A 22891-nucleotide genomic window follows, 5' to 3' on the forward strand; every position below is an offset into this window, starting at 1 on the left:
AGGGCAATCTCAATGCCTTAGCATGCCAACACATTTTGGACAATGCTATGCTTCCAACTTTGTGGCAACGGTTTGGGAAAGGCCCTTTCCTATTCCAACATGACTGTCACTGAACCCCAGTGCACAAAGCAAGGACTATAAAGGCATGGTTTGAGGAGTTTGGTGTGAAAGAACTTGACTGGCTCACACAGAGCCCTGACCTCAGCCCCATCAGCCTTTGGGAAGAACTGGAATGGATATTGTGTGCCAGGCCTTCTGGCTTCACTTGTAAATCTTGTGAAAAGCCTTTCAAGAAGAATGGAGGCTGGTATATTGAACTACATGCATTTGAATAAAATGCAAATCACTGTTGGTAAAAGGGTAGTAATGGTTAGGCAATGAAATACGTTTGCCCATGTAGTGTATATATGTCACAATATATCATCAATTTAATCTTACCAGTGACCCATTTTTTAAATAGTACATCATAGTTTCCTTTAATAGCATTTTTAATGAAAAGGTTAAAGCCATAAAGGGGCACTGCTTTCCTCAAAGCTCGAGGCTTGATCTGCTCCTGTTCAATTGTATTGCCAATGGCTTTGTGCCACAAAGCATGCAGGGATACCTGACCACAAGCTAGACAAATGTAAATAAATATGCCTGAAAGCCACAGAAATAATGTTTGGGTTGTTATTTAGATAATGGGCAAGCATGTGAGTTCCAGATGCAGGTCATCTCTGAAGGTATGGACACACGTACTAAGTACAGTCAATTTGAGATCTCAATGCCCAAAACGCTCAGCAATGCAAGGTATAAATGACCCTCAAAGTAGAGTCCCCGTCTCCTGTGGTGAATGTAAGCTGGTTGATCCTGCAGTAACACAGTCCTGATGCCATAAATTCTCAGCGAGGCAGTTTAGGAGGAGGGCTACGTCGCCCAGCCCGTCACTGACCTCCCCGCCTGTCCGCAGTATCTGCAAACCACTTTTCTCCTGAAAGTCCCTCGCATCCTTTTCTGTGACATCACAGTGCATGAAAAGATCAAATCTGAGGTTTAAAATTGAGGAAAAATATCTGTCTCTCTTTAGATGGACATTAAAAGAAATATGTACCATGCAGTGGGTTGGTTGTAGAAGGATCTTCTTTCCTTTTCTGAAGAGCAGGAGAAGCTATTCATAAATCAGCTATAACCCGATTAAAAAAACACCTTTATAAATATTTATGCCTCACTTTCTCTTCTATTAATGACCCAAAAGGATCCATGAATAAAATCACTAACAAATCATGTGCTGGCTATATCTTAGTTCACCTACAGAGAGGTGCCTCTATATCAAGTCTGTCTCTTACTTTTTCAAAATGATTGAGTTTGACTTGGATTCAGTCTGCACTGTTACAGTCAAGTTCCTTAAAAAAGCTTTAAAAAGATACTTTGTGCCAACCACCAGCTTCACAATGCGGTCTTCGGATGTCCCCGTCCATTTTGCAATTTGATTTGACAGATCATCGAAGGACGTCCTGTCAGTGAAGGAGAATAGGAAAAGGACGGCGTCCACCTGCTCCTTACATGACTGAAAGAGACAGAGGAGCATGATTGGATTAAAACATCCACTGTGATAGAACCTCTTTCAAAACAGTGCAATAGGAAGTCCATTTCAGTAATGTGAAGATTTCTGTTCTAAATTAACTTCATAACTGATTACAAAAATGTGTGATTAAATAATTCATGTTTTCTTCATACTGGGAGCAGATGGTCAAATCTACGTAAGGCGTTCTCTCCACAGTCCCACAGCTGCAGACGAAAGAAAATCACTCTGCCACTTTCTCTCAGCTTCACTGGCCAATACACCACTGTCGTCTCAACACCTGAAAGAGATGCATGAATTGATTTTATTTGACCTGGTTAATGTCGACACTAAAGAGTATTCACTCCTTTAAACATATGTAGCATAGTAGTGTACAGGAGGGGCCTACCTGTGGTTTCATAGTGCATGTTTGGAACATTTTGACCTGCAAGACGTGCAGCTAGAGCAGTTTTCCCTACTCCACTCTTTCCAGAAAGGAAGATTTTATAATGAACTGTGTCCACGGCTACATGTGGGGGCATCACTGGAGACTCCAAAAGGCCTTTAAAAGAAATCATTACCATCAAAATGATCACAAAAAATCGGGTTTTGTGAGACAAATTTTTGGTTTTGGGGCAGCTTATTGTGATTGAAAATGATGATTTATCTCTGCAAATGTTGCTCTTCTTGCAGAAAAACTGCCATAATTTCTCTTATTTAATATATTTCCTTAAATGAATGGTGTTAAAATACATAAATGGTGAATTTAATTTTTTAATGTTATCTGAATGCACTTGAAACAGGTTTATTAAGGGATGAGCAGCAGAGCTGAGTACGTGAGTTGCGGCCATGAAAACTTAGCAAAATATTCTTTGCCAATGCAAAACAGCTGATTCTGCCATTGGCTCTTGTTTGGTGTTGTTTGGTGGATCAGATGATTAAGGTCTGAAGAAACAAGAAATATTGGCAATTTAACAATACATTCATTTAACAAACTGAAGCTTCAGTAGCGTGTGGAAGAACCATACACAGTCACAACAGCCTGGAGCCTCCTCCTCATGCTGGGCACCAGCCTGACCACATACTGCTGTGGGATGGCATTCTTCAACCTTCAAGTCAGTGGTTGTGCTCGTCGCTCTAGCACGAAATAGCACGAAAAGCAGTGTCATCTTGGAGGATAGAGTTTGGTCCCAGGCTATGTAGATATGGGATTGCCACTGGTTGCAGAATAAGCTGTTTGGCATTGGCAGAGAAGATCTGGCAAATTTTTCATAGGTGCAACCCACATACTCAGCTCTGCTGCTCATCCCACAAATGCATGTTCCTTACAAATGTGGCACCATTTAAAAGGGAAATGAACAGGCTTTATTTCAAAGAAGCATTGTTACAACAAAGAAATAATCTACTGAACACTAATGTCCTTACTTTTTGTGCTAAGATTCTAATTTTATATTTATAAACAGTATGTCAAACTTTAAGAAATCTACCAGTCAGTTCACCAACAGGGATCTCATATCGTTTTCATTGTTTTATTGAGCCATCTTATTTCTTAAGGATTTTATAATTATCCAAAATAACAAAACACTGAAACAGTCTTTGAGGCTTTGTCTTTACAGAGAATCAAACAACTCAAGCAACTGATTTCAGTGAAAGGATTTCAGTTCATATGTTAATCTGAGGGATGTAAAGTTTTAAGCACAGATTAAATTATGTAAAACAGTTAAACACAATGTTTTCAAACGCACTCACAAAAAGTCTTATTGAAAAGCTGCTCGTGTACTCTTCAGACAATGTGTTTAAACAGAATAAATATCACTATGTATTTTTTCCTACCGAAGTTTTTGCGTCTCTTCTTGTGCAGGATTTTGCTGAAATATTCTTTGCTGTCTTTACATCGATGCCAGTCAGCAACCACGACTGAACCTGGAGGAGGAGGAACTAGTGCCATGTTGTAGTCGATAGTAAAGCCTCGAAGCTAACACTTCTAACGCTAAACTTCTACGTTTTTCATTTTAAAGAAGGGAAATTAAATACAACTGGAGCGGCAACACAACACAGAGACCAGAACATCCCTCTCAAACCAGATAACTACAAGTAAACGACATCTTTAGTCGGCAAAGGGATGTTTTTTGTCTAACCGTGGAGACACTCCATAAAAACTTCCGTCAACTAAAACATCCCTTGCTTGACAACCACCATGACGTCACGTCCGCTTCTTCCTTCCTTTATTAGCGGAATGGAAACCAACTTCTAGGCGCATTAGCGCCCTCTGTTGGGTAGTGCTAGGCGGTAGAGCAGACGATAGACAAGGCAGGACTGAATTCCTCTAACTCAGTGGTTCCCAAACTTTTTGGGTTGCCCCCAAGCTCCTTTGGTAGTTGTTGAAAATATTTTCAAGCCCACCTCATCATCACTGTGTACACATAAACGTATATCCATAGATGCTCAACACACAGTCACACCCTTTGCTATCAAATTCCAGCTTTTGGAATGTATCTCAAACATTGTCTGCAAATAGTAAAGAATAGCGACTGCAACGTTTAACTTCCAATTTAAGAGACACGAACAGCTCATTTTGATGTCCAGTCTCTATCTAATTTTGTCTTGATTGAGGTAACACTAGAAAAAAACTATCCCACACTAGAATAAGACAAAAGGAAGGATCTGGCTCTCCTCATACCCTGGCATTTTCCAAGTAAAGCAGAAAGTAAAATATAACTCATCACATTTTCTTGTCTTTGGTCAGTAACTGTGATACCTGGTGTAGATTCATTGTTTGTCCTTTGTTAACTTGGATAGACCTCTCACAAAATGTGCCATGCTCTGGCATTAGTGTCAAAAAAATTTGTGAAACAGTGCTCTGAACTTTTTTCTTACATTGAGGATGATCAACTCTGTTTACTATGAGAACCGCATTTAATTTATTCTTATTGCCAAAGGGAAAAATTGTCACAGATCATAGCACACTCTAAACTTAGACAATTACAATGACTTATCATTTCACAGCAGGGACAAATGCAGCCCTGAATCTTCTCAATTTTATTATAGGCCACCAAAAATGTGAGTACTTGAACCCAAATGCAAAAAGGATTGCCTATTATAATGTGTTTAACATAAATACACTTGAAGATATTATTCCAATGCAATGAACGTAGTTACTGAAGTTTATTTTTTAAACTTAAAAAAATGCATTTGTGATGCATTCAAGAGTTTCACAGAACCAATTAGTTGATAGCCAATCTGTTTCTAATTCCTTGAAAAAATCACTGCAGACCAGGGTGGGAAATTAGCACCAGCCAAATGTGGGTATTTTTGAGCAGTGTCAGTGGATTTTGTTCAACCTACCAGCCACTGAGGCAGGTAAATCAAAATAATGTAAGAAAGTAATTTTGTGACAGTGAACGGCATAAATTGAGTCCCAGTGTTCTGCTCATTCAGACTGACTCCATGATCAGATCTAGCAGACCCACACACTCACTGAGTGGTTGGTTTTGGATCCACAAGCCACAGTGAGAGGTAGGCAAAAAAAAAACCTGCTGCTTCCCAGTGATCAAATGTTGCATATGATACTTGCATTTTTTTAAGTTCTCGTGGCAGATTTTGTTATGTTGTTCATGCTTAAATGTTTTGATGTCTGAAACTGACTTGTGGGTTGCTTGGAGTGAGAAGACCCCCAGGCCACCAGAGGTCTACCCCTGATATTTTATAAAGAGACTTTTCTAATTTCATATGACATTCCCAATCAAACCTATTAGATTTAACTTCCTTTATTGCTGAAGAACTCCAACAAGGCAGTGTTTTTGCATGGCAAAGTTTGCCTGACTATTCTCACATGATTTGTAGAATGTGTAATCTGGGCTCTTTCTTTATTTTACACGTTTTTCTCACTTAATCAAACATGAATGAAATTATATGTGATTTTATTGATTGTTCTTGGAAAAGAAGAAGATAACCTTTATTTCCAAGAGAGAATGTTTGCCTAATGCTTTACATACTGGCTGAAATATCTGCACATGCTTAAAAAGGTCTCTGTGACATTCACTAATGGAGACATGGCAGATTGAGCACTGTTGCCCATGGAGGAGTGCTGCCTTAGAGGTACCATGCTCAGGGGAACATCAGCTGGCACCTCTCCAGACACAAGATCCCCTTACAGATTGAGCTGTGGTGGGGCCTCATGAGACAGCATTAAACTTATGGAAACTTTTTTGTTACAAGAGGGAAAAAGAACCGTTTAAAACACTGGAGCCATGATGAATGGTTGATTCCCTTAACAACCTACAGATGGCGATACATTCCAGGGTTTGGATGTCAGATGCACTGAATAAAGATCCGAACACAACTAATGTACTCTGTGAGCTCTGACAGTCAGGACCCCGCCGCCCTCCAGCTCTGTGGTCACTGATGTGGGGTCCACATTTGATGGAAGTTTGCATTGATGAGAGAAAGTGTTTGTGACTGCACCATTGTCTCCCAACTGCATGAAAAAAGCAAAAGATGCATGGACATAAAGTAGCAGAAATTAGATAGGGTAAAGTTTGAGTCAAATAATTGTTTATATTGTTTTCATAGCCCTTTCTTTAACCTTTCATCACCTCTAAAATACATTGTAAATCAAATTAAAGTATCAATTTAGGTAGTCACTTTGCACAATCAGTCCAATTAAACCATTGATATACAGTGCCTATAAAAAGTATTCCCCCCTTGAATATTTTACCCTTTTGCTTATTTTATAAATCAATCATCAACACAATTTGGCTTTTGATTAAAAATAAATAGATTTTAAAAACTCTCTTCAATTTCAAAGTGAAAACAGACTTCAACAACTTTTTATAGTCATTGTAAATACCAGTAGGTAAGTTTGTTTTTTAATCAATATTCCCATCAGTTATGGGGAATTTCTTACATTTCAAGTCTATTTTGTGAAACATAATCAGTTAAACAGTAGACCTTTCATAGTTTCTGGTCACTATTACAAAATCTATCAGCATATTTTCAGCCTGCCTGCTGGCTCACCTTCTCAGCATGAACATCTATGTGGTTGTTGTAGAAGGTGATGACAACATCCTCTGGAGAAAATTCACTCACATCGACTGTGAACTGGAAAACATCTCCAGAGAGCTGGATCTTCCCCGCTGGATATGCATGACCTGAAAGAAGTTGTACATTAGATCTCCATACCCATAAAACAGGGTGTAACTCTTCCTGTAAGTTTTGTTAATCTGACCTGTAAATTTGTTGTCTCTGCCGGTCTGTAGAAGTGGGGATGGTCCTGGATCTTCAGAGGAAATGCCACAACCTTTCTCCATATAGGCCAGAGGGAGTTTTAGTCTCTATGCAGACGACTTTCTCTTCTACAAAGATCAAAGGGGCGTTATGAGTCCTTTATACTCTATGAGAGTTTGAGGGTGCAGCTTTATGTGTTAGTGGGTGGTGGTGGGGGGGTGTGGGGTGTGAATGATGCAGCTGGACTGGAATATGACACGGATTGTAGGTATTTAATGTGTCAGAACTGTTGTTTAACTGTTGTCAAGGGGTCTAACATTTCTGGCCGCGCCCCTGACTGGGAGCATATGAGACTTTGTGTTTGTGTGAGAAAGGGTGTGGAGATGTTTCTGAGTAAAGGATTAACCTATAACTATCAGTCCTTTTAATGAATGATCTATCATTTACAACTATCATTTGAACCATGGTGGCAATAAGATACGTTAAAGAACAAGTGTTTTTGTAAGCCTGTGTCCGCTTTATTCCAGGAATGACAACACAGTAACACAACTGACAGTGAAACCAAACAGTGAGCTTAAATTTAACATGGCAGAGTGATGGAGTGAAGTTGTGTGTAGGTGTGACATTTAACTCCACCTTGTCAAAGTGACCAAGTTTGATTAACTCCATGTGGATGACAGGTGTAGCCAAAACAAGCTCTGAGAGGGAAACAGTGATAGAAACATGTTTAAATATAAGGAAAGACAAGTGAATAGTCAAAGTGTTTGTTAAAGGGTTTATTTTTCTCATCTAATAAATGAAATCAGAATCATTTTTTTCTGTGCTCTAGCTGATATACATCTTAATAAAACTGAATGCCCTTATAGCTGGGACATTACATAGGGTGGCAGGGCAAATATGTTGACCATGTATTTCAACAGGTGTTGACAGCGATATGAGCTTTTGCTAGTTTTCATCTCATTAAATTGTCAGCTTGAAACCTGAAGCTGATGTACTACCACAACAAATCAAACAAAAATTTTGTTTATATTTTAGTATTTTGAATTAGGTTGTTTGAAAGCTGTCCAATCCACCCACCAAGATGTAAGCCATAAACATCAAGATTAAAAATAAAGTCTTGCATTATTTCACTTTGTATGAGATTAATATAACATTTTTGGAAATGTAAACTGTCTGAAGAAAATCACAGGAACAAAAAATTACTAACATGATATTCTATTTTTGTGTGATGCTGCTTTATTTGATGGGTTGGATTTTGTCTTTAAGGTCATGGCAAAAAGACAACTAGAAATCAAAATGTAAAAGTTGTTCCAGTATCCCTTAATTCACCCACCTGTAGCAGAAAAGACTGATGTTCAAGTCACAAATCAACAATTCTGAAAAACCTGAATGGCTGATGTTACAGAATCTGTTAGTTGACAAGATACTACAATACTAAGTTGAATGAAAGAGCAAGTCTAAAGCCATCAAAATGTATAGGGTTCATACCAGCTTTGGAAAGGATGATCAAAAATAATATGTCAGGTTATTAACAAATTACTCAACAAAAGTTAAAAAAGAATTGCAATCCAGCTGTAAGGCAACGTTGATTTTATTATAACACAAATACATCACCTGGTATAATCTCAGCATATATTCTCATGTAACAAATGACATAAATATACAACAAAATAAATATTAAATAAAATGAACAGTTGTTTTTAAGACATGATGTAAACAAACAAACTGAGGAAAAATGTGATTCAGAGACTAACTACAAAATATATTGTATGATTCTTTACCCTGAGTGGAATAATCTTTCCAAATTTGCACAAAAGTCTCATTAATCACACAAACTGTAGAAAAAAATTAAGGATCCAGAGACACTGGCAGGATAAAGTGAGTGCTTGGAAGAGAAAGCTCTTTATCATGAAGAGCTAAAATAGTTCAGTCATTCAGGAAATGCCAGACAAGTTCTTTAACATTGTCTTATATTTTGCACTTACTTAGTTTCCTTTCCTTGATCATAAAACTTTTTATATTCAACATATAAAATCTATCAGTTCAGAAAGATAAATCATTTTCCTCTGTTAAAATAAAGTACATAAGTGTTTTTGATCTCAGTCCTTTCTGAGTGTCCTCTTCAGTCGTGCCACAGAGGTGTAACAGAGGAGGGAAAAACCTGCAGCACAGCTCAGTTTCACCCCCTCACTAAAGTCCTGCTTGTCCTCGAGTGAAATGGCATGGTCGGTCAGTGCACTTTGATTTGAAGGAATGCTTAGATCACACTGCAAACACGCTGAGAGAGCTGGTCTCATCTTTCAGACCCAGGATGCTGTATGCTATCCTCTTCATGTGACCAGGCAGTCGCACTCCAATATTCCTGATGTCCCTGGAAGGAAAAGATAAATGAGACCCTTTAAGTTTTCTCTTAACAATATGTGCAGCATTTCACATAAAAAAAAAACTCAGTGTGGTCCTGGGATACTTCATCACTCTTCATCAAAAAGTAAGATCAAGTATTTCCAAATCTTAAACCAGTAAATTAAGGATTTTTGTCAAACTGTTGACAGGTTAGCTAAATAAATAAATGATTAAATGGTTAAACTACTGAAAGCTTGAGCTTAAATATGGATTAAAAGTTTCAAATTGCCACAGGCAGGGCTAATGGCAAAATACATTGAAATCTTTAGCAAAACTACTGTAAATAGTTTAAATAAACTATCTTAAGTGAATTACTTAACTGTATTTATATAACTAATGCAATAAGATGCAAAGTGAGACAGTTAAGGGTAATAATTATAGGGAGTGTCTCTTCCGCCACTCCTGGCGGTCAAAGAACAAATTACCCAGCTTGCCCAATGACATTCGACGCATATGATAACATTTGTTACATCATTAAATAATTTAATCAGTTTAAAGTCAGATCAAAGGAACAAATTTGGATCTTGACAGATGGTGTCAATGAAATGCTACTTGAGTTAAATTTGCAGCAGGAGTCTGTGAGACAGAAAAAGCTGCTAACCACTGCTGCCGGAGTTATTCACTAAAGAATGAAAGGAATGACATGGGCAGATCTGGAGGGGAGTATTCCTGCATTAGCAAACCACAAACAAATGTTCAAGCTGAGAGCTCAATACTTTCTCTGTTACATTAAAACGTGGCCTGGTGCCAGATAAACCAGTGCAGAGAATCGGAGCTGCACCTGTGCCATGTGTGCACTTACTCATGCCTCAAGGAGAGCACCTGCTCCATGGTCGTGATCCCAGCACGAGCAAAGCTTTCATTGTACTGGCTCATTTTGATGGAGTCCAGCCACTCAGGCACCGACCTGAACATGGTGCCGTCACCACCGCTGGTGCTCGGGAGCCGAATGGAGACACTGCGAGGAAACAAAGTATATTTAGAACACCTTACATTTATAGCTTCATTCCTATACAATAGAAATGACATGGAGGAGTTTTCTAATGGTAAAAAGAAGAAAATACGGCTTAAGTTATAAAAATAATACATTTAGTTATACCGTGACACTATAAAAGGTTGGACATTTTCTTGCACTACCTTGCCTTGAATTTACATTATTTGAAATGTTTTATTTTCTTACATTTATTAACATTTTCCTTCATTTCAAAGCATGGCCTACTGAAATAAATCTCTTACCGAGGATCAAAGTCGGCAATGGTTTTTAAAGACTCTGGGCTCCTAAGTAGTTTATCCAAAATGTTGACGATGTCTGAGAAGCGAGGTCGCTTGGAGCGGTCATGCTGCCAACACTGGAGCATGAGCTGGTAGACGGTAGATGGACAGTCCATCGGAGCAGGTAGTCTGAAGGCCTCGTCGATTGCCTTCATGACCTGAAAAAGACACAGGGCCAGTGTGAGGGCAGTGTTTGGTTTAGCAGCAAAGAAAAGTGCTGTTTGAATGTTGACATTAACTGTTGTTTCAGAAGAGAAGGTGGGAAACTGCTGGATATAAGGGAACTTCCAATCCCAACCTACCAAAACAGATTCTCAGTGGTAAAGCACATTATAGTTTGACCTACATAAGCCCAAACAATCCTTCATCTCAACCATGCAAAGTCAAAATGACAGATGAAGCATACCTCATGATTGCTCATGTCCCAGTAGGGCCGTTCTCCAAATGCCATGACTTCCCACATGACGATGCCGAAGCTCCACACATCGCTAGCTGAGGTGAATTTCCTGTATGATATGGCCTCGGGGGCGGTCCAGCGGATTGGGATTTTACCTCCCTGACAGAAGAAAACAGTAACAATCATATTTAATGGACGGAAAGATTGGAAACACAAGGCGCTGAAAAACCAGCACTTATGATTGGACACTTGGGAGTAAAACATACCAACGACTGTCTGGTATTATAAACTGTAAAAGAAACAAGGCTTGCTCCTGTTGATGTTGTTTCAAGCTTTAAATGTAGCTGTGAGACTTACTCTTGTTGTGTAGGTGCCCTCAGCGTCGTCCTCCAGAACTCGTGACAGGCCAAAATCAGACACTTTACACTCCAGGTTGCTGTTAACTAAAACATTTCTTCCTGCGAGGTCTCGGTGGACGTAACTCATGTCAGAGAGGTATTTCATCCCAGCAGCTATTCCACGAAGCATCCCAACAAGTTGGTATGAAGGGATCTCTCCATCGCGGCCCTAAAGGGAGAAATGCATACATTTAATGCAGCTTTTAACATACTTTATGCTCAAATTAGGTGAAAAGGAATAGAGCAGAATATCAAAAAACATGCCCGTTTGCTACTCTCATGTCTCATTTTAAATTAAAGTTGGTGAACAGAATCAGCAGAGCCAGAAGAGGAGCCCTGCACTGCATGTGCGTGCATGTCTGACTGAAAGCTGTGCTGCACTCTCTCGCTTTCCTGCAACAATGCAATGCACTATGAATCAACACACCTTTAAAATCACACCACTGGGGAATCATTATGAATGTATTAACCTCCTAAGACCTGAGCTTTTGTGTTTGTTCCTCCCACTTATGCACTACAAGTTAAAACATCAGCCTTGTCTTTAAAACAAATTGGAAATTTACATTTAAAATTCTTTCTGTGTCATGTTTATTTTGTTATTTTATTTATTTATATGGGCCTCACTATTACTGACATAGTCTCAAAAACATGTAAAACTTTGCTTGTTGTTTCTTCATATTTCCCCCTTTTTCTTCACCATCGCCCAACATGAGAAATGACCCAAACTCACACAAATCAGCAGAGTTTAAGTGAAATCAAATATTGAGGCCAGTACAAGAATATAAAAGTAAGTTTGCTCCTACCCTCAGATAGGTGTCGAGCGCTCCATTCTCCATGTATTCTGTCACTATCATGGTATGTTTGACTGAAAAGTAAGAAACAAAAACTCTGTTGAGTACAGGATTGATTTGTATTTGTTGTGAAAGATTGTTGACTTTAATCGTAGAAACTCCACTCACATTTGGTGACAACTCCCTCCAGGCGGATGATATTTGGATGTGAGAACTGACCCATGATGCTGGCCTCGCTCAGGAAGTCCTGCCTCTGTTTCTCCGAGTATCCTGGCTTCAGGGTCTTTATCGCCACAGCAACCTCCCCTCGGGTGGGAGTCTTCATCACACCACGAAACACTTCTCCAAACTCTCCTGATGGAAAAACAGACACAGGAGGAAATGTTGTAGACTGTTTTTCTAAGATTTGACTGAACGTAGGGAAGGTGGTTTAAAAAAACACTCACCAACTCCGATGACTTTCTGTTTGCTGATGGCGTTGGAGTCAATTTCTGTGACGAACTTGTGGATGGCAATGTTCGGGTCCTCATACATGTGTGGATCAACATATGTTTTCAGGGGCTTGAGCTGGTCTGTGGAGGAAAAAGATCATTTAAAACATTGCCTCAATAACTCAATCTCCTGAATATTGCTGTAATAAAATGGTTTTCTTACCTGTTGAGAAGTAGGGATCTTCAGGTCCTCCTCTGCCACGAATCCTTAATCTCCTGAGAGGAAAACATGTAAAATTACTACTGGACTGTACTGAATAAAAGGTGGCCTTTCACCCATATACAGGTGAGTGTCAGCTGACAAAGACAACGCCTGTTTTCAACAGCAGTAATGTCTATTACAGATAATCCCTCCTTGAGCTTGTGGCTCATGATGATACAGGTCTAAGGATGACATTTTTGCAATGACACAGGTGTTGGTTGTTTATATGAAGTGTGTTGTTACCTACCGTTTACGCAGCAGAAGTACGGCGACCACAACAACCAGAATAACAGCAACTCCAACAACAGCTGCCATCACCATGGTGGAGTTGTTCTGGACCTGAGACTCAGCTGTGAAAATAAAAAGAGAAACATATCATCTCAAGTTTGTGGTTTTAAATTTTCAACTGAGATTATTTCATGTTTGGTGGACTGTCTGGTACCTAAAGGTGAAGTGTGAAACTCCTGCTCCACGCTGTAGCTGCCCGGGTTGCCTTCAGGACTGATGGCCTGGACTCTGAACATGTAAGAGGTGTCTGGGGTGAGGTCATTAATCTGGACTGAGCTTTTCTCCAAAATCAAGACTGTGAAGGTGGTCACATCCCGTTCGCCGTCATCATCCTGAAAGGAAGATGGATTAGAATATGTTTTTATGTCCTTAACCCTAAAGTCTGTGTAGATTTCCCCCCCAAAGCTTCAATTTTGAAAGAGGGATTAGACACAAAGGAGAACAAAGTGCTCTGTCTTACTTTTCTGCGGTACATAAGCTCATAGCGGTGATTGATGTGGGCTGGAGGCCTGCGAGACAGGGACCAGGACAGAGACAGACTGGTGGGGCCACGATCATCCAGATGGATCAGCGTCACCTTGGGGGGATCTAACGGTCGGTGAGAAGCAGAAACCAAAATAATGGTTAGTGAGTAATCATAGTCGTTGGAAAAGGACGTTTGGAAATGAAAGCCTCTGGGACTCTTTGGTCAGACTGAATTCCTCTTTGAGGAGTGAGCCATTATTTCTGCACAATGGTTTTGAAAAACAAATACAGCATATGTGAAAAATGTCCAGAGAGTTTTATTACTCTGTAACCCCTACTTACTGATTAACAACATTTTATCACTAAGAGTATTTAAGAAATCTATTTTTAAACAGATGAGTGCCAGGAAATGACAATTCAAAAAACACTAGTATTCAGAGGTTCTTTATCTGCAGTGCTGGCTGAGTTTAGAGTACCTTTGACACACAATGTCTGCTGAGATTTTGATTCTATGGCAGTTTATTCATAGGTGTGGTGAGTAACACCTATGTGAGGTTCAAATAGCTTTGAGTTACACCTGTCTGGGGTTTAACTGGTTTTGACTGGAGTTACTAATAGATCTCTCACTCTGAGAATGACTTTTATTTACAATGTACTTGAAGAACACTTAAAAATGTTTAATTATTTGTTATTATGGTAAAATTTTATGCCTTTTTTCCACTTTTTCTAACATGTAAATTTAGCCTCTGGCAAAGTGAACCACCTAAAAAACAACTATAACATGATAAAGCAGGCAGAAGTCAATATGTTTTTTGTTTTTAATGTTTTTAGTCCTATGTGTTAAAAGGCTGTTTATATTTTTACACCATCCTATGTGTCTGGACCTGGATCAATTATCCCAAAATTTTGGCAATTCCCCCCCTACTTTGAAGGTTTTAAGCATTTTTGTTATGCATTCGCTTTTTGCAAATATGCCAGTTTGAAATAACACAGGTCGTCTTAGCTGTACTTCTTAAGTTATTAATATTTAATTCTTTGTAAGTCTTTATTAGACTTTATTTCCATTTTTAATGGTATTCTTGACACTTTTGTATTTTAGAACCATTTCATGTATAAAATGGGTACCTATTTTAGCTTCAAAAGTACAAAAAATATTTCTGTACACATGGTATTATGTCACCAGCGTCAGACCAAAACCTTGTATCTCCATTTTTTAATTATTTCAATTTTTGGTCATAAATTAGTGCTATTGATAACCCTTTACAATTGTCAGTTGGTTTTAACAAATTTTAAAGCAATAAAAAGTGTCAAAAAGATGCTGACTATGACCATGTGGTGTTACATTAATTGAAAAACACAGTTTTTTTTTCATTCCCTGAAAAGCAGTGATTAAGAAGATACAAGGTTTGGAGATACAGGTGATGTGTAATTGTGTGTATGACCCATACATGTTAATTTTACAGGAAGTTAAGACCTCTCTATTTAAAAATCTAAAAATTGTCCTTTATTTCTACACGTTTTGTCATTTTTTACACATAGAGCAGTTTTGTCTGTTAAACCCAGACAATATGAAAGTAGCAAAGGGCGATGAGAAGAAGGTCTTATGGGCTCGAGCTCACCTGTGTAGTCCAGTGCTGTGGTGATGCTCGCAGTGGCCCTCTCCGTGCCAAACTGTGACACGCCGCTGTGAGCCTCCACAGTGAACGTGTAGTTCAGATGAGAGTCCAGCTCACTGACGACAACAGTCGTGTCCTGCAGGTCTGTAGGTCCAGGCTCAAAACGGATCTTCTCACCACAGGGGACACAAGAGGCACCGTCGCAGTGCTCACACACCACGCTGTAGGTGAGGTCACTGCGGCCCCCGGTTACTAGCGGTGGGCTCCAGGACAGCTGCAGCCTGCCCTCTGCTGACAGGGTGGTGGAGCTCAGGCCATGAGGGGCACTGGGCGGGGCTAAGACAGGATGTTGATGACAGAAGAGTTAGTCTGAGGTTCTAAACTGCCTCTAATGAGCTAAAAATGGACTGTTAGTGAGTGTTTTTACCAGAGCAGGCTGATGTAGGAGGGTCACTGGGTGAGCGGAAGAAACCGTCCTCACATAGACACTCTGTGGCGCCGGCTGCAGAGGGCTTGGTGTTATCAGGACAAATCTGACATAACTGGCTCGATACAGATGGCTTGAAGTAGCCTGGTTTGCAGGCTGTGTGAGAAAAAAGAAGGTGTGTATTAGTTCAGGCATGACCTAAAAGAGTAAGTATGAATAGGCAAACAAAGGAAGGAATGACTGATCAAATGCAAACAATGAAGCTGTCTCTGTAATACCAGTCCTTTCCAACCTGACAGGAAACGTTTGTCATGAGTAACCTATAATCATTCAATCTTTGTACGCAGAAAAATGAGGAGGGATTTCCCTAAAAACCTCCCTGCACTCGCCTTTCTCGCCCGAAGGCCTAATCTCAGGTCGCACTGCTGGTGTCAACCGGACGACATAAGAGCATTAAATCTGTCAGGTGATCTGATCTGCCTTTTACCCTCAGCTCATATCATCTCACTGATCATATTTGTGTTTTCGAGAAAGGAAGTGCCACCTCAAACTTTTTAGCACACAGATAAACAGCCTTCCAGGTTATAGGAGGTTAATGAACATGCACAGTGGACAGAAAGCAGAACGCAAGAGGTGCAATTCAGTCCGAAGCCATTTCCTCTCATTCTTCCTTCCTTCTTTTAACCCCTGACACCAGTCGCAAATTACAGCATCCAAGGTTGGAAAGTTAGAGGACAAGGGAGTCAGGAAAGAGGAAAAACTGCTGGATGACTTTAAGTGTGCCTGTGGAAACAGATGCACATACTTTAGAGGTAGATAAAAAGCTCCAGTGCAGTAAAAACCTTTATGCACTCCCCTCTCTGCACTCCTTCTGCTGCCTTCCTTTTATGTGGTCCCTGCACTGGTGGCCGTGAGAAGAGGTCGAGTGAACCCCAGGTTTAAGACGTGGTTGCGTTACTTCACTGACGAGGCAGAAGGACCTTTGCACTCTGAGTATCGCCTCAGTGGAGGAGAAGGAGCAGGTTGAATTTGAGAAGAAGGGCTGTAGATGAATAGATGAATGAATGGGGGAAGGGGCCAAAGGTCTGGAGCACCAACAGAAGTTCTCCCCGGGGAGTCACTCGGCGGCAATGGGGGTGTAGCTGAGGTCTTTTCGCATAAGAAAAGGGGGCCAGCCCATTTCATCTTGAGTCGGGGCAGCAGGACCTCTGTCACGTACCAAAGAAACCCCAGTCCTATTCATCTATTGTCTCTGAGATTGGCCAGAGTGGTGCCATAAATATGTTGCACTACTCATTATGCAGCGCACAAATGGCAGCATGTGTGCAATGTATGCAAACAATGTAAGCGCTAGCTTTGGAAATGGTGGATTTTTGAAATAAAAACTTGTTGAACATAGTTTTGGTGATCTAAAAATTGATTTAAATATTGCTTTAATTTCCACTCAGTTACCTTTTATTTTCACTTGATGGCGGATATTGTTTCTCTGAGGCTCCTCTTTGACTACAACACATGCGAAAAGGACTTCTGTTCCGCACCGGTGCATCTGTTAATTGAATCTGTTTTTTGCTTTTGAGTCGGCCCATTGTTCTAATGAGTGGGAACATGGATTAGGGAGCTCGTTGCGTGTGTTAACAACCGGATGAAAGAGCAAAGGGAGGCAAAGCGGGGGCATGTCATTGGCTAACAGCTGTCCTGTTGCTCTACTAATCCTCTTGACTAAATTACACTCCACACCTAACTAAGCAGCCACGAAGCTAACCACCCTCATACACCAACTGTCGACTTGCTCCCCACCCTCTGACTCTGACCAAGGACAACCTGCTTATTTGTGTCAGTCAGCATTCCTCCTCTTCTCACTTTACTTCCTTTTCCCACAACAGTTGAGCTCTTGAGCTGAGTCCACATGAGCCTCTGAGGATATCACTTTCAACATAAAACTGGAAAGAGGCACTTGGCTGGAACAAATCACACCATGAGAATAATTGTGATTTATGTAATAAAACATGCTTCCTGAATCCGAACACCCAGGTCATCCTCCAGACGTGTGATGACAATTTCTAAAATATTTCCTGCCGTCCTCTGCCAATTTCCGTTTCAGGTGTTAGGCTCAGAGTCAGCCTGCGGTCAGGAAACCTCAAAGACTGAACATTCCTGTGCCTCACCTCGCTCTGCTGTCCTGTGTTCATATTTTACAACCTCAGTGCACTCTTTGAAGTATTGCACTAATCTTTCAATGGTAAGGATCACTGAAACTAAGAGTAATTTCATTATTAGTTTGGCCTCAAACAGTGGTAGAGCATTACTTTTTTCTAAATGTGTTTAAATTTGGGGTTGTGTGATTTAAATGGGCATAAAACACAGAAAAACAGAACATACTAACAATGTATAACGACTAAAATTGCTGACTTAGAATAAAAGTCTTTAATAATCAGTCAGTAAACTAATGGGCTAATCAATTGATCCCTTTATTCCTTCAGCTCAAGAAATATTCTCATTTAAAAGAACTGACTCAAGACTCGAGATTAAACTTTGCCAGCCAAGGTGACTCGGACCAGTCATTAACTCCTGCCTGACTCAGTCCAACCTCTGGCAGGCGTGTCAGCTCCATCCCTGTAATCTGTGGTTGCTGTAGCCTTGGCAACACACGCACAACAAATACTTGCAAGGAGAAGACACACCACTCAGGTAGTCACGCTGACACATTCACACGGACCCTTCCTTTTAGTCAGCCGCTGCTGGAGGTGACGCGAGGGTGAAAGAATTCCTTTCAGAAATCCCCGCACCATACTGTGCCCTTCCTCCCTCCTCCTTCCTCCTCTGTATCCTCCTCTCCTCCCACGTTTCCTCCAGACAGTTCAACAAACCACACCCGAGGAAAAAACTTCCGTACAAACAGTAGGAACAAATACAGTAAGGACACCACAGCTATGTGTTTTACTTTACATGTTATTTCTTGTGCCTAGAGCTCGAAGGTCTTTCTCGAGGGCAGCACATTCTGCAAAGTTTCTGCATACTTAACCTTTGTCTGTGTGTCACTCACCTTCAACTATGGGCCTCCAAATGTCTTATATGTTAAATTTTTTTCACTGTCTTTTTTATAAAAATATCAAATAATTGATAAAAATGTCTTTAGACTTTTCCTACATTTCATTGTGTTTTGAAGCATAAAAACTATTGTTAAAACTGGCCTATTTGTGCCATTTTTGCCAAAGAGATGTGTGATCTAGTGTAAAGAATAATCAAACAATTATAAAAGAAAAGGAAACTGATTATCTTTTTTCTAATTGTGATATTGGGAAGGGCCAAAACCTGGAGGCATCAAAACAGAAACCAAAGGTTTTGCCAAAGATATCCTTTTTTAAGTTTCAGCCTGTTTCCATATCTAAGAGGTCAATCATGAGTAAATCTAAAACTAACTCAAAGTTCATTTTGAATTAGTGAGTCAATGGAACATTTTTTACTGTACTTTATCGACAGTCATAACCATAAAACAGTGTGTGTCAGCCCATCCCCAGTCTGTGGGTCCTGAGAGAAAAGTGGTGGAAAGAATGTGCTATTGCCCAACAGGTGAAGAAAAGACACTGCTGAAATTTCTCCTGGGAATATTATCTACAGCTCATGGAGCAATCTGCGGTTGCCACAAACTCCAAACAAAGCAAACATGTTTAGACATCTTCCCTTTCCCATACCTTAGCCTGCTGTACCTGACCTACTTGAAGACGTATGGAGGGTTTATGATGGATATGCAGACGAGGCAGACACAATTAACATTCCTCTGTGCTCATTCCTAACACCTTGCCAAAAGTAGTGGTTGCAGGGGTTTAATTTACTCACATGGCAGCACAAACACGTCTCAGCTGAGTGCGTGGTGTATTTCTGGCAGTGCTTACCTTGGCAGGAGTCCCCGGTGGTTTCGTAGCCTGCTAGACACTGGCACTGGCCCACAGGAACCACCCATTCACCGTCAGCTGAGCAGTAGATGCTCGGGGTGGTCTGGCTGACAGCGTGCTCCACACAGGCTCCCTCCACCTTTGTAAGGGTGTCCGCCACAGTCTCCGGGAAGGCCGCCAAGCTCTGCACTGTGGATGGGCACGTTTTGTAGTATACTCTGACAGACAGCAGAGCCACACAGGCCCCCATGTCCTGGAAAGCGAGGTAGAAGCCCCTTCTAGACAGAGGCCCCACTGTCCTGATCTCCTTGTTGACCTTCAGCACGCGGCCACGTGTGACCTCATCAGGAGCGATGGTGGCCACTTTTTTGAACTGGCCTTTACGGAAGTTGGTTCCTACATCAGCGTCGGCCTCAGAGATGTAAAGGTTAAAGGTTTCTTTGCAGGCGACAGAAGCACCATCAAAAGTGTTGCAGTCTCGCACGACAAAATGCAGCTCCACAGACACACGCGAGGCCCCTGGGCGCCTCTGGACAAACGTTGTGCGGAGCCAGTTATCCTGTTCAGTAGAATCTATACTGCAAACACTGTAGGTGTAAAGAAGGGTGCCGTTCACCACCGTCTGGACAATCTCCCACTGCGAAACAGAGGAGGATAAAAAATGAGGAGAGGGATTAGTTTGTTACCAAGCTGCTATAATGAAAGGTTGTGGTTTTCAGGAAATAAGTACAGGCTTCAGATGCTTTGTTCTTGCCGAAAACTGGTTTTATTGATGAGACATCTCTTCTTTCATGCTGAGTGAGAAGCTCATAAAGTAAAGAAGGGAGCTGGAGGTTTTTTTTTCCACAAATTAAGATTATTGGCCTGGACATGTGCTGTGCTCAGTCACAACGTGTGTGGTTCTCCACTAACACACAGAGGGTGCATATGTGCAAGACGCACATAAATCCAGCAAATACTACTGTAGAAAACCAACTGAGATTTATGGCAGCTAAACGAGCTTTATAAGCACATTGCAAAGACATGGCAGCAAAATTGGCAGCAATTAAGACTTTTTAAGAGGGGGAAGCAATGACGAGGAGGAAGATTAAAAGCTTTGATTTTACATTGAAATCTAACACCTCATATGTTAAAGCATTGGTGAGTTCAGGGAATAAATCAATGCTTACATTTACAACACTTTAACTGATGTAAGAGGTAAAGGCAATGAAATGTCTCCAATATTTTAAGATAGTAAAAGTCATACCATTAGAGCGCAGCACTTTATGAGGCTTTAAAGATCACTTAAGCCTGCACTTTTTTAATATATTCTCAACATTCAGACTGAACTAAAAGTTAAATTTAGACCTGTATTTTATTTTCTCTGTGTCCTCTATTGTCTGTGAGGATAAACTTCAACATACTATAAATGGTAAAAAAAAAAAATCTGTATAGATACTGTGGGAAAGTTTTACAAGAGCGAGGCAAGGGGACATCCTATCCGATAATACAAGTATCCTTAGATCTTTGAGAACAGCCAGACAAGAAACATAGCCCACACAGTGGAAGTGGCCGTGTCCTGTTGCTTTATTTAGATGGAAAGCCACTGAACTATAGATAGAGGGATGGTTCTCCACACATGGACCAGCCTTTATGCCTCTTTTACTTTGCGTCTGCCCACAAATGTACAGATGATCTTGCTGCTGTTATCTCTAAATTCAGAGATGGATCATGGGAACGAGAACAAATCTCAAAATGCAGTATCATGGTTTGGAATCGGAATGACAACAATCCCCTGTGATGGTGTAAAAATGTGCAGTAAATCCAAATGTAGGGTTGAACCTTGACATTTTAATGGCATTCATAAGTTCTTTATGAAAGGGTAGCGTTAACACAAGACTCTGCCAAACCTCATGGAGCTGCCACTCATTCCATCTCTCCCAGAGAGCTTTTTTAGTATGAATGAGCAGGAAGAGGCCTCGACCATTGTTATTACTAAATAGGATTCAAATTCCCACATCAGTTTATCTGCAGCTGCTTCTACTCCTCTGACTGTCTTGTACTGAGAAAGGCAATTTTAAGTCTGGAACCCGAAGTCTTAAAAATGCCTGTTGAGGTAAAAATACTCACTCCATTCTCATATGGCAACGTCAACCAGCCTAGCTCGGATCCTGAAGCATTCATATCCAGTAAAACCTCTGCAGAGATGTAAAAAAAAATCACATGACAAGGTTAAAACAAGCATATAATAAGTAATTACATATCAGCACATTAAGAAAATTGTGTAACATACTCAATAGTTAGCAATTTAAACGTATATTTGTTTAAAAGTTCTCCGATTCTAATAGCATATCCACATTTTTCATTTACACTGGCTTTAAAACAATCAGAAATGACTAAGATATGACTTTACAATTGAATTTTCTGCCTTGATCCCCAGGGGCAAACAGCTTTATGGGGGGCACATGCCATGCTTTGACAGTTTAATCAGCCATGTCCGTTTGATTCAAGACTTCATTGACCGTGTCCCCCTGGTCCAGGATACAGAACTAATAATGTCTGAGAAAGGCGTGGGCAAAGAAACAGCCATGACGAAGGAAATACATGAAAGTAGACCACAAGTGAAACAAAAAAAGTCGGACATGTTGGGGCAACTCGCAGGTGGCCCTTAACCCTACACTGACAAAGGCTACTCAGTACAAGCTGGCTAAGTAGGATAACTCTTTCTAAAATACAGGTTGAAATTACTTTAAAATACAATTTAAATCAGTCGAATTTTAAGGCAATATTTAATTCAAGGGATAATCAAAAAATTCAACCAATTTCACCATCTTTGTAAACTGAACTACAAAAATACAACAACATAAAAACACTAAAGAAGTTTTAGAACACAACTGCCACATTTAAAAATTGAAAGTTTAGCAAGTTCCGACCTCCTGACTCATGAGGTGCGGCAAAGCTAGACTCTTTCCTTTAACACAATGCTTTAAAAAAGTAAACTACTTACGTTCTTTTGAGTGTACGCTGGTGAAAACTTGGTTAATAAATAAAAACGAGAAAAAGTAGAACCGACGGAGCTCCATATTTCCTCACAACTTTCTTTCAAAGTCGTGGTTAAATATCCCAAACTCTCTCCTCTTCTCTCCTCCGTCTGCTCCGCTTTTCCAAACACTTCACTCTACCGGCTCAGTGAGCACGAGCCCGCAGGCAACCCATTGACAAACAGGTGGCGTCATAGCCCCGCCCCCGGCGCTTTGGAATGCAGAAGTTGTCCACATATAGTAATGAGGGTGGAGCCAGGACTGTTGGACCGCACCTGTTTCATTGATAAGTATTCAGATATAAATTTTGCTCTGTCATTGTTAATCTCTGTTTAGTTATAATGTCAACATCGTGACAGACGTTCTCAAGTGTCATTTGACCTACATATAATTCACATATGTATATAAAACCAAGCCAACCATAGCTAATGCACTTCAACAGAAATGCAAAACGTAAATAAA

At 40.4% G+C, this 22891-nt stretch overlaps 3 protein-coding genes across 3 annotated transcripts; all 3 read right to left on the bottom strand.

Annotated features, from left to right (window-relative positions):
• Window positions 1-472: 472 nt before the first annotated feature.
• Window positions 473-3719, bottom strand: cplane2 (ciliogenesis and planar polarity effector 2). The gene is made up of 5 exons (XM_041783976.1): window positions 3374-3719; window positions 1950-2102; window positions 1717-1841; window positions 1407-1546; window positions 473-1025 (listed from the first exon to the last, which is right to left on the bottom strand). Exons 1-5 carry the CDS (start codon window positions 3486-3488, stop codon window positions 803-805), a joined length of 756 nt encoding a protein of 251 aa, XP_041639910.1. The 5' UTR covers window positions 3489-3719; the 3' UTR covers window positions 473-802.
• A 2123-nt stretch (window positions 3720-5842) lies between these two features.
• Window positions 5843-6898, bottom strand: LOC121507555 (heat shock protein beta-7-like). The gene is made up of 3 exons (XM_041783977.1): window positions 6768-6898; window positions 6557-6690; window positions 5843-6017 (listed from the first exon to the last, which is right to left on the bottom strand). The coding sequence occupies exons 1-3, from the start codon at window positions 6847-6849 to the stop codon at window positions 5883-5885; spliced, it is 351 nt and encodes a 116-aa protein (XP_041639911.1). The 5' UTR covers window positions 6850-6898; the 3' UTR covers window positions 5843-5882.
• Window positions 6899-7546: 648 nt separating this feature from the next.
• Window positions 7547-22554, bottom strand: epha2a (eph receptor A2 a). Its single transcript, XM_041783008.1, has 17 exons — window positions 22396-22554; window positions 21519-21586; window positions 19410-20046; window positions 15517-15672; window positions 15093-15425; window positions 13469-13596; window positions 13163-13340; window positions 12968-13070; window positions 12682-12734; window positions 12474-12599; window positions 12196-12381; window positions 12040-12101; window positions 11196-11405; window positions 10848-10997; window positions 10406-10599; window positions 9972-10127; window positions 7547-9137 (listed from the first exon to the last, which is right to left on the bottom strand). The coding sequence occupies exons 1-17, from the start codon at window positions 22469-22471 to the stop codon at window positions 9029-9031; spliced, it is 2925 nt and encodes a 974-aa protein (XP_041638942.1). The 5' UTR covers window positions 22472-22554; the 3' UTR covers window positions 7547-9028.
• Between the last annotated feature and the right edge of the window lie 337 nt (window positions 22555-22891).

This window comes from Cheilinus undulatus, linkage group 3 (genome assembly GCF_018320785.1).
Source record: "Cheilinus undulatus linkage group 3, ASM1832078v1, whole genome shotgun sequence".
Classification (NCBI taxonomy): Eukaryota; Metazoa; Chordata; class Actinopteri; order Labriformes; family Labridae; genus Cheilinus; species Cheilinus undulatus.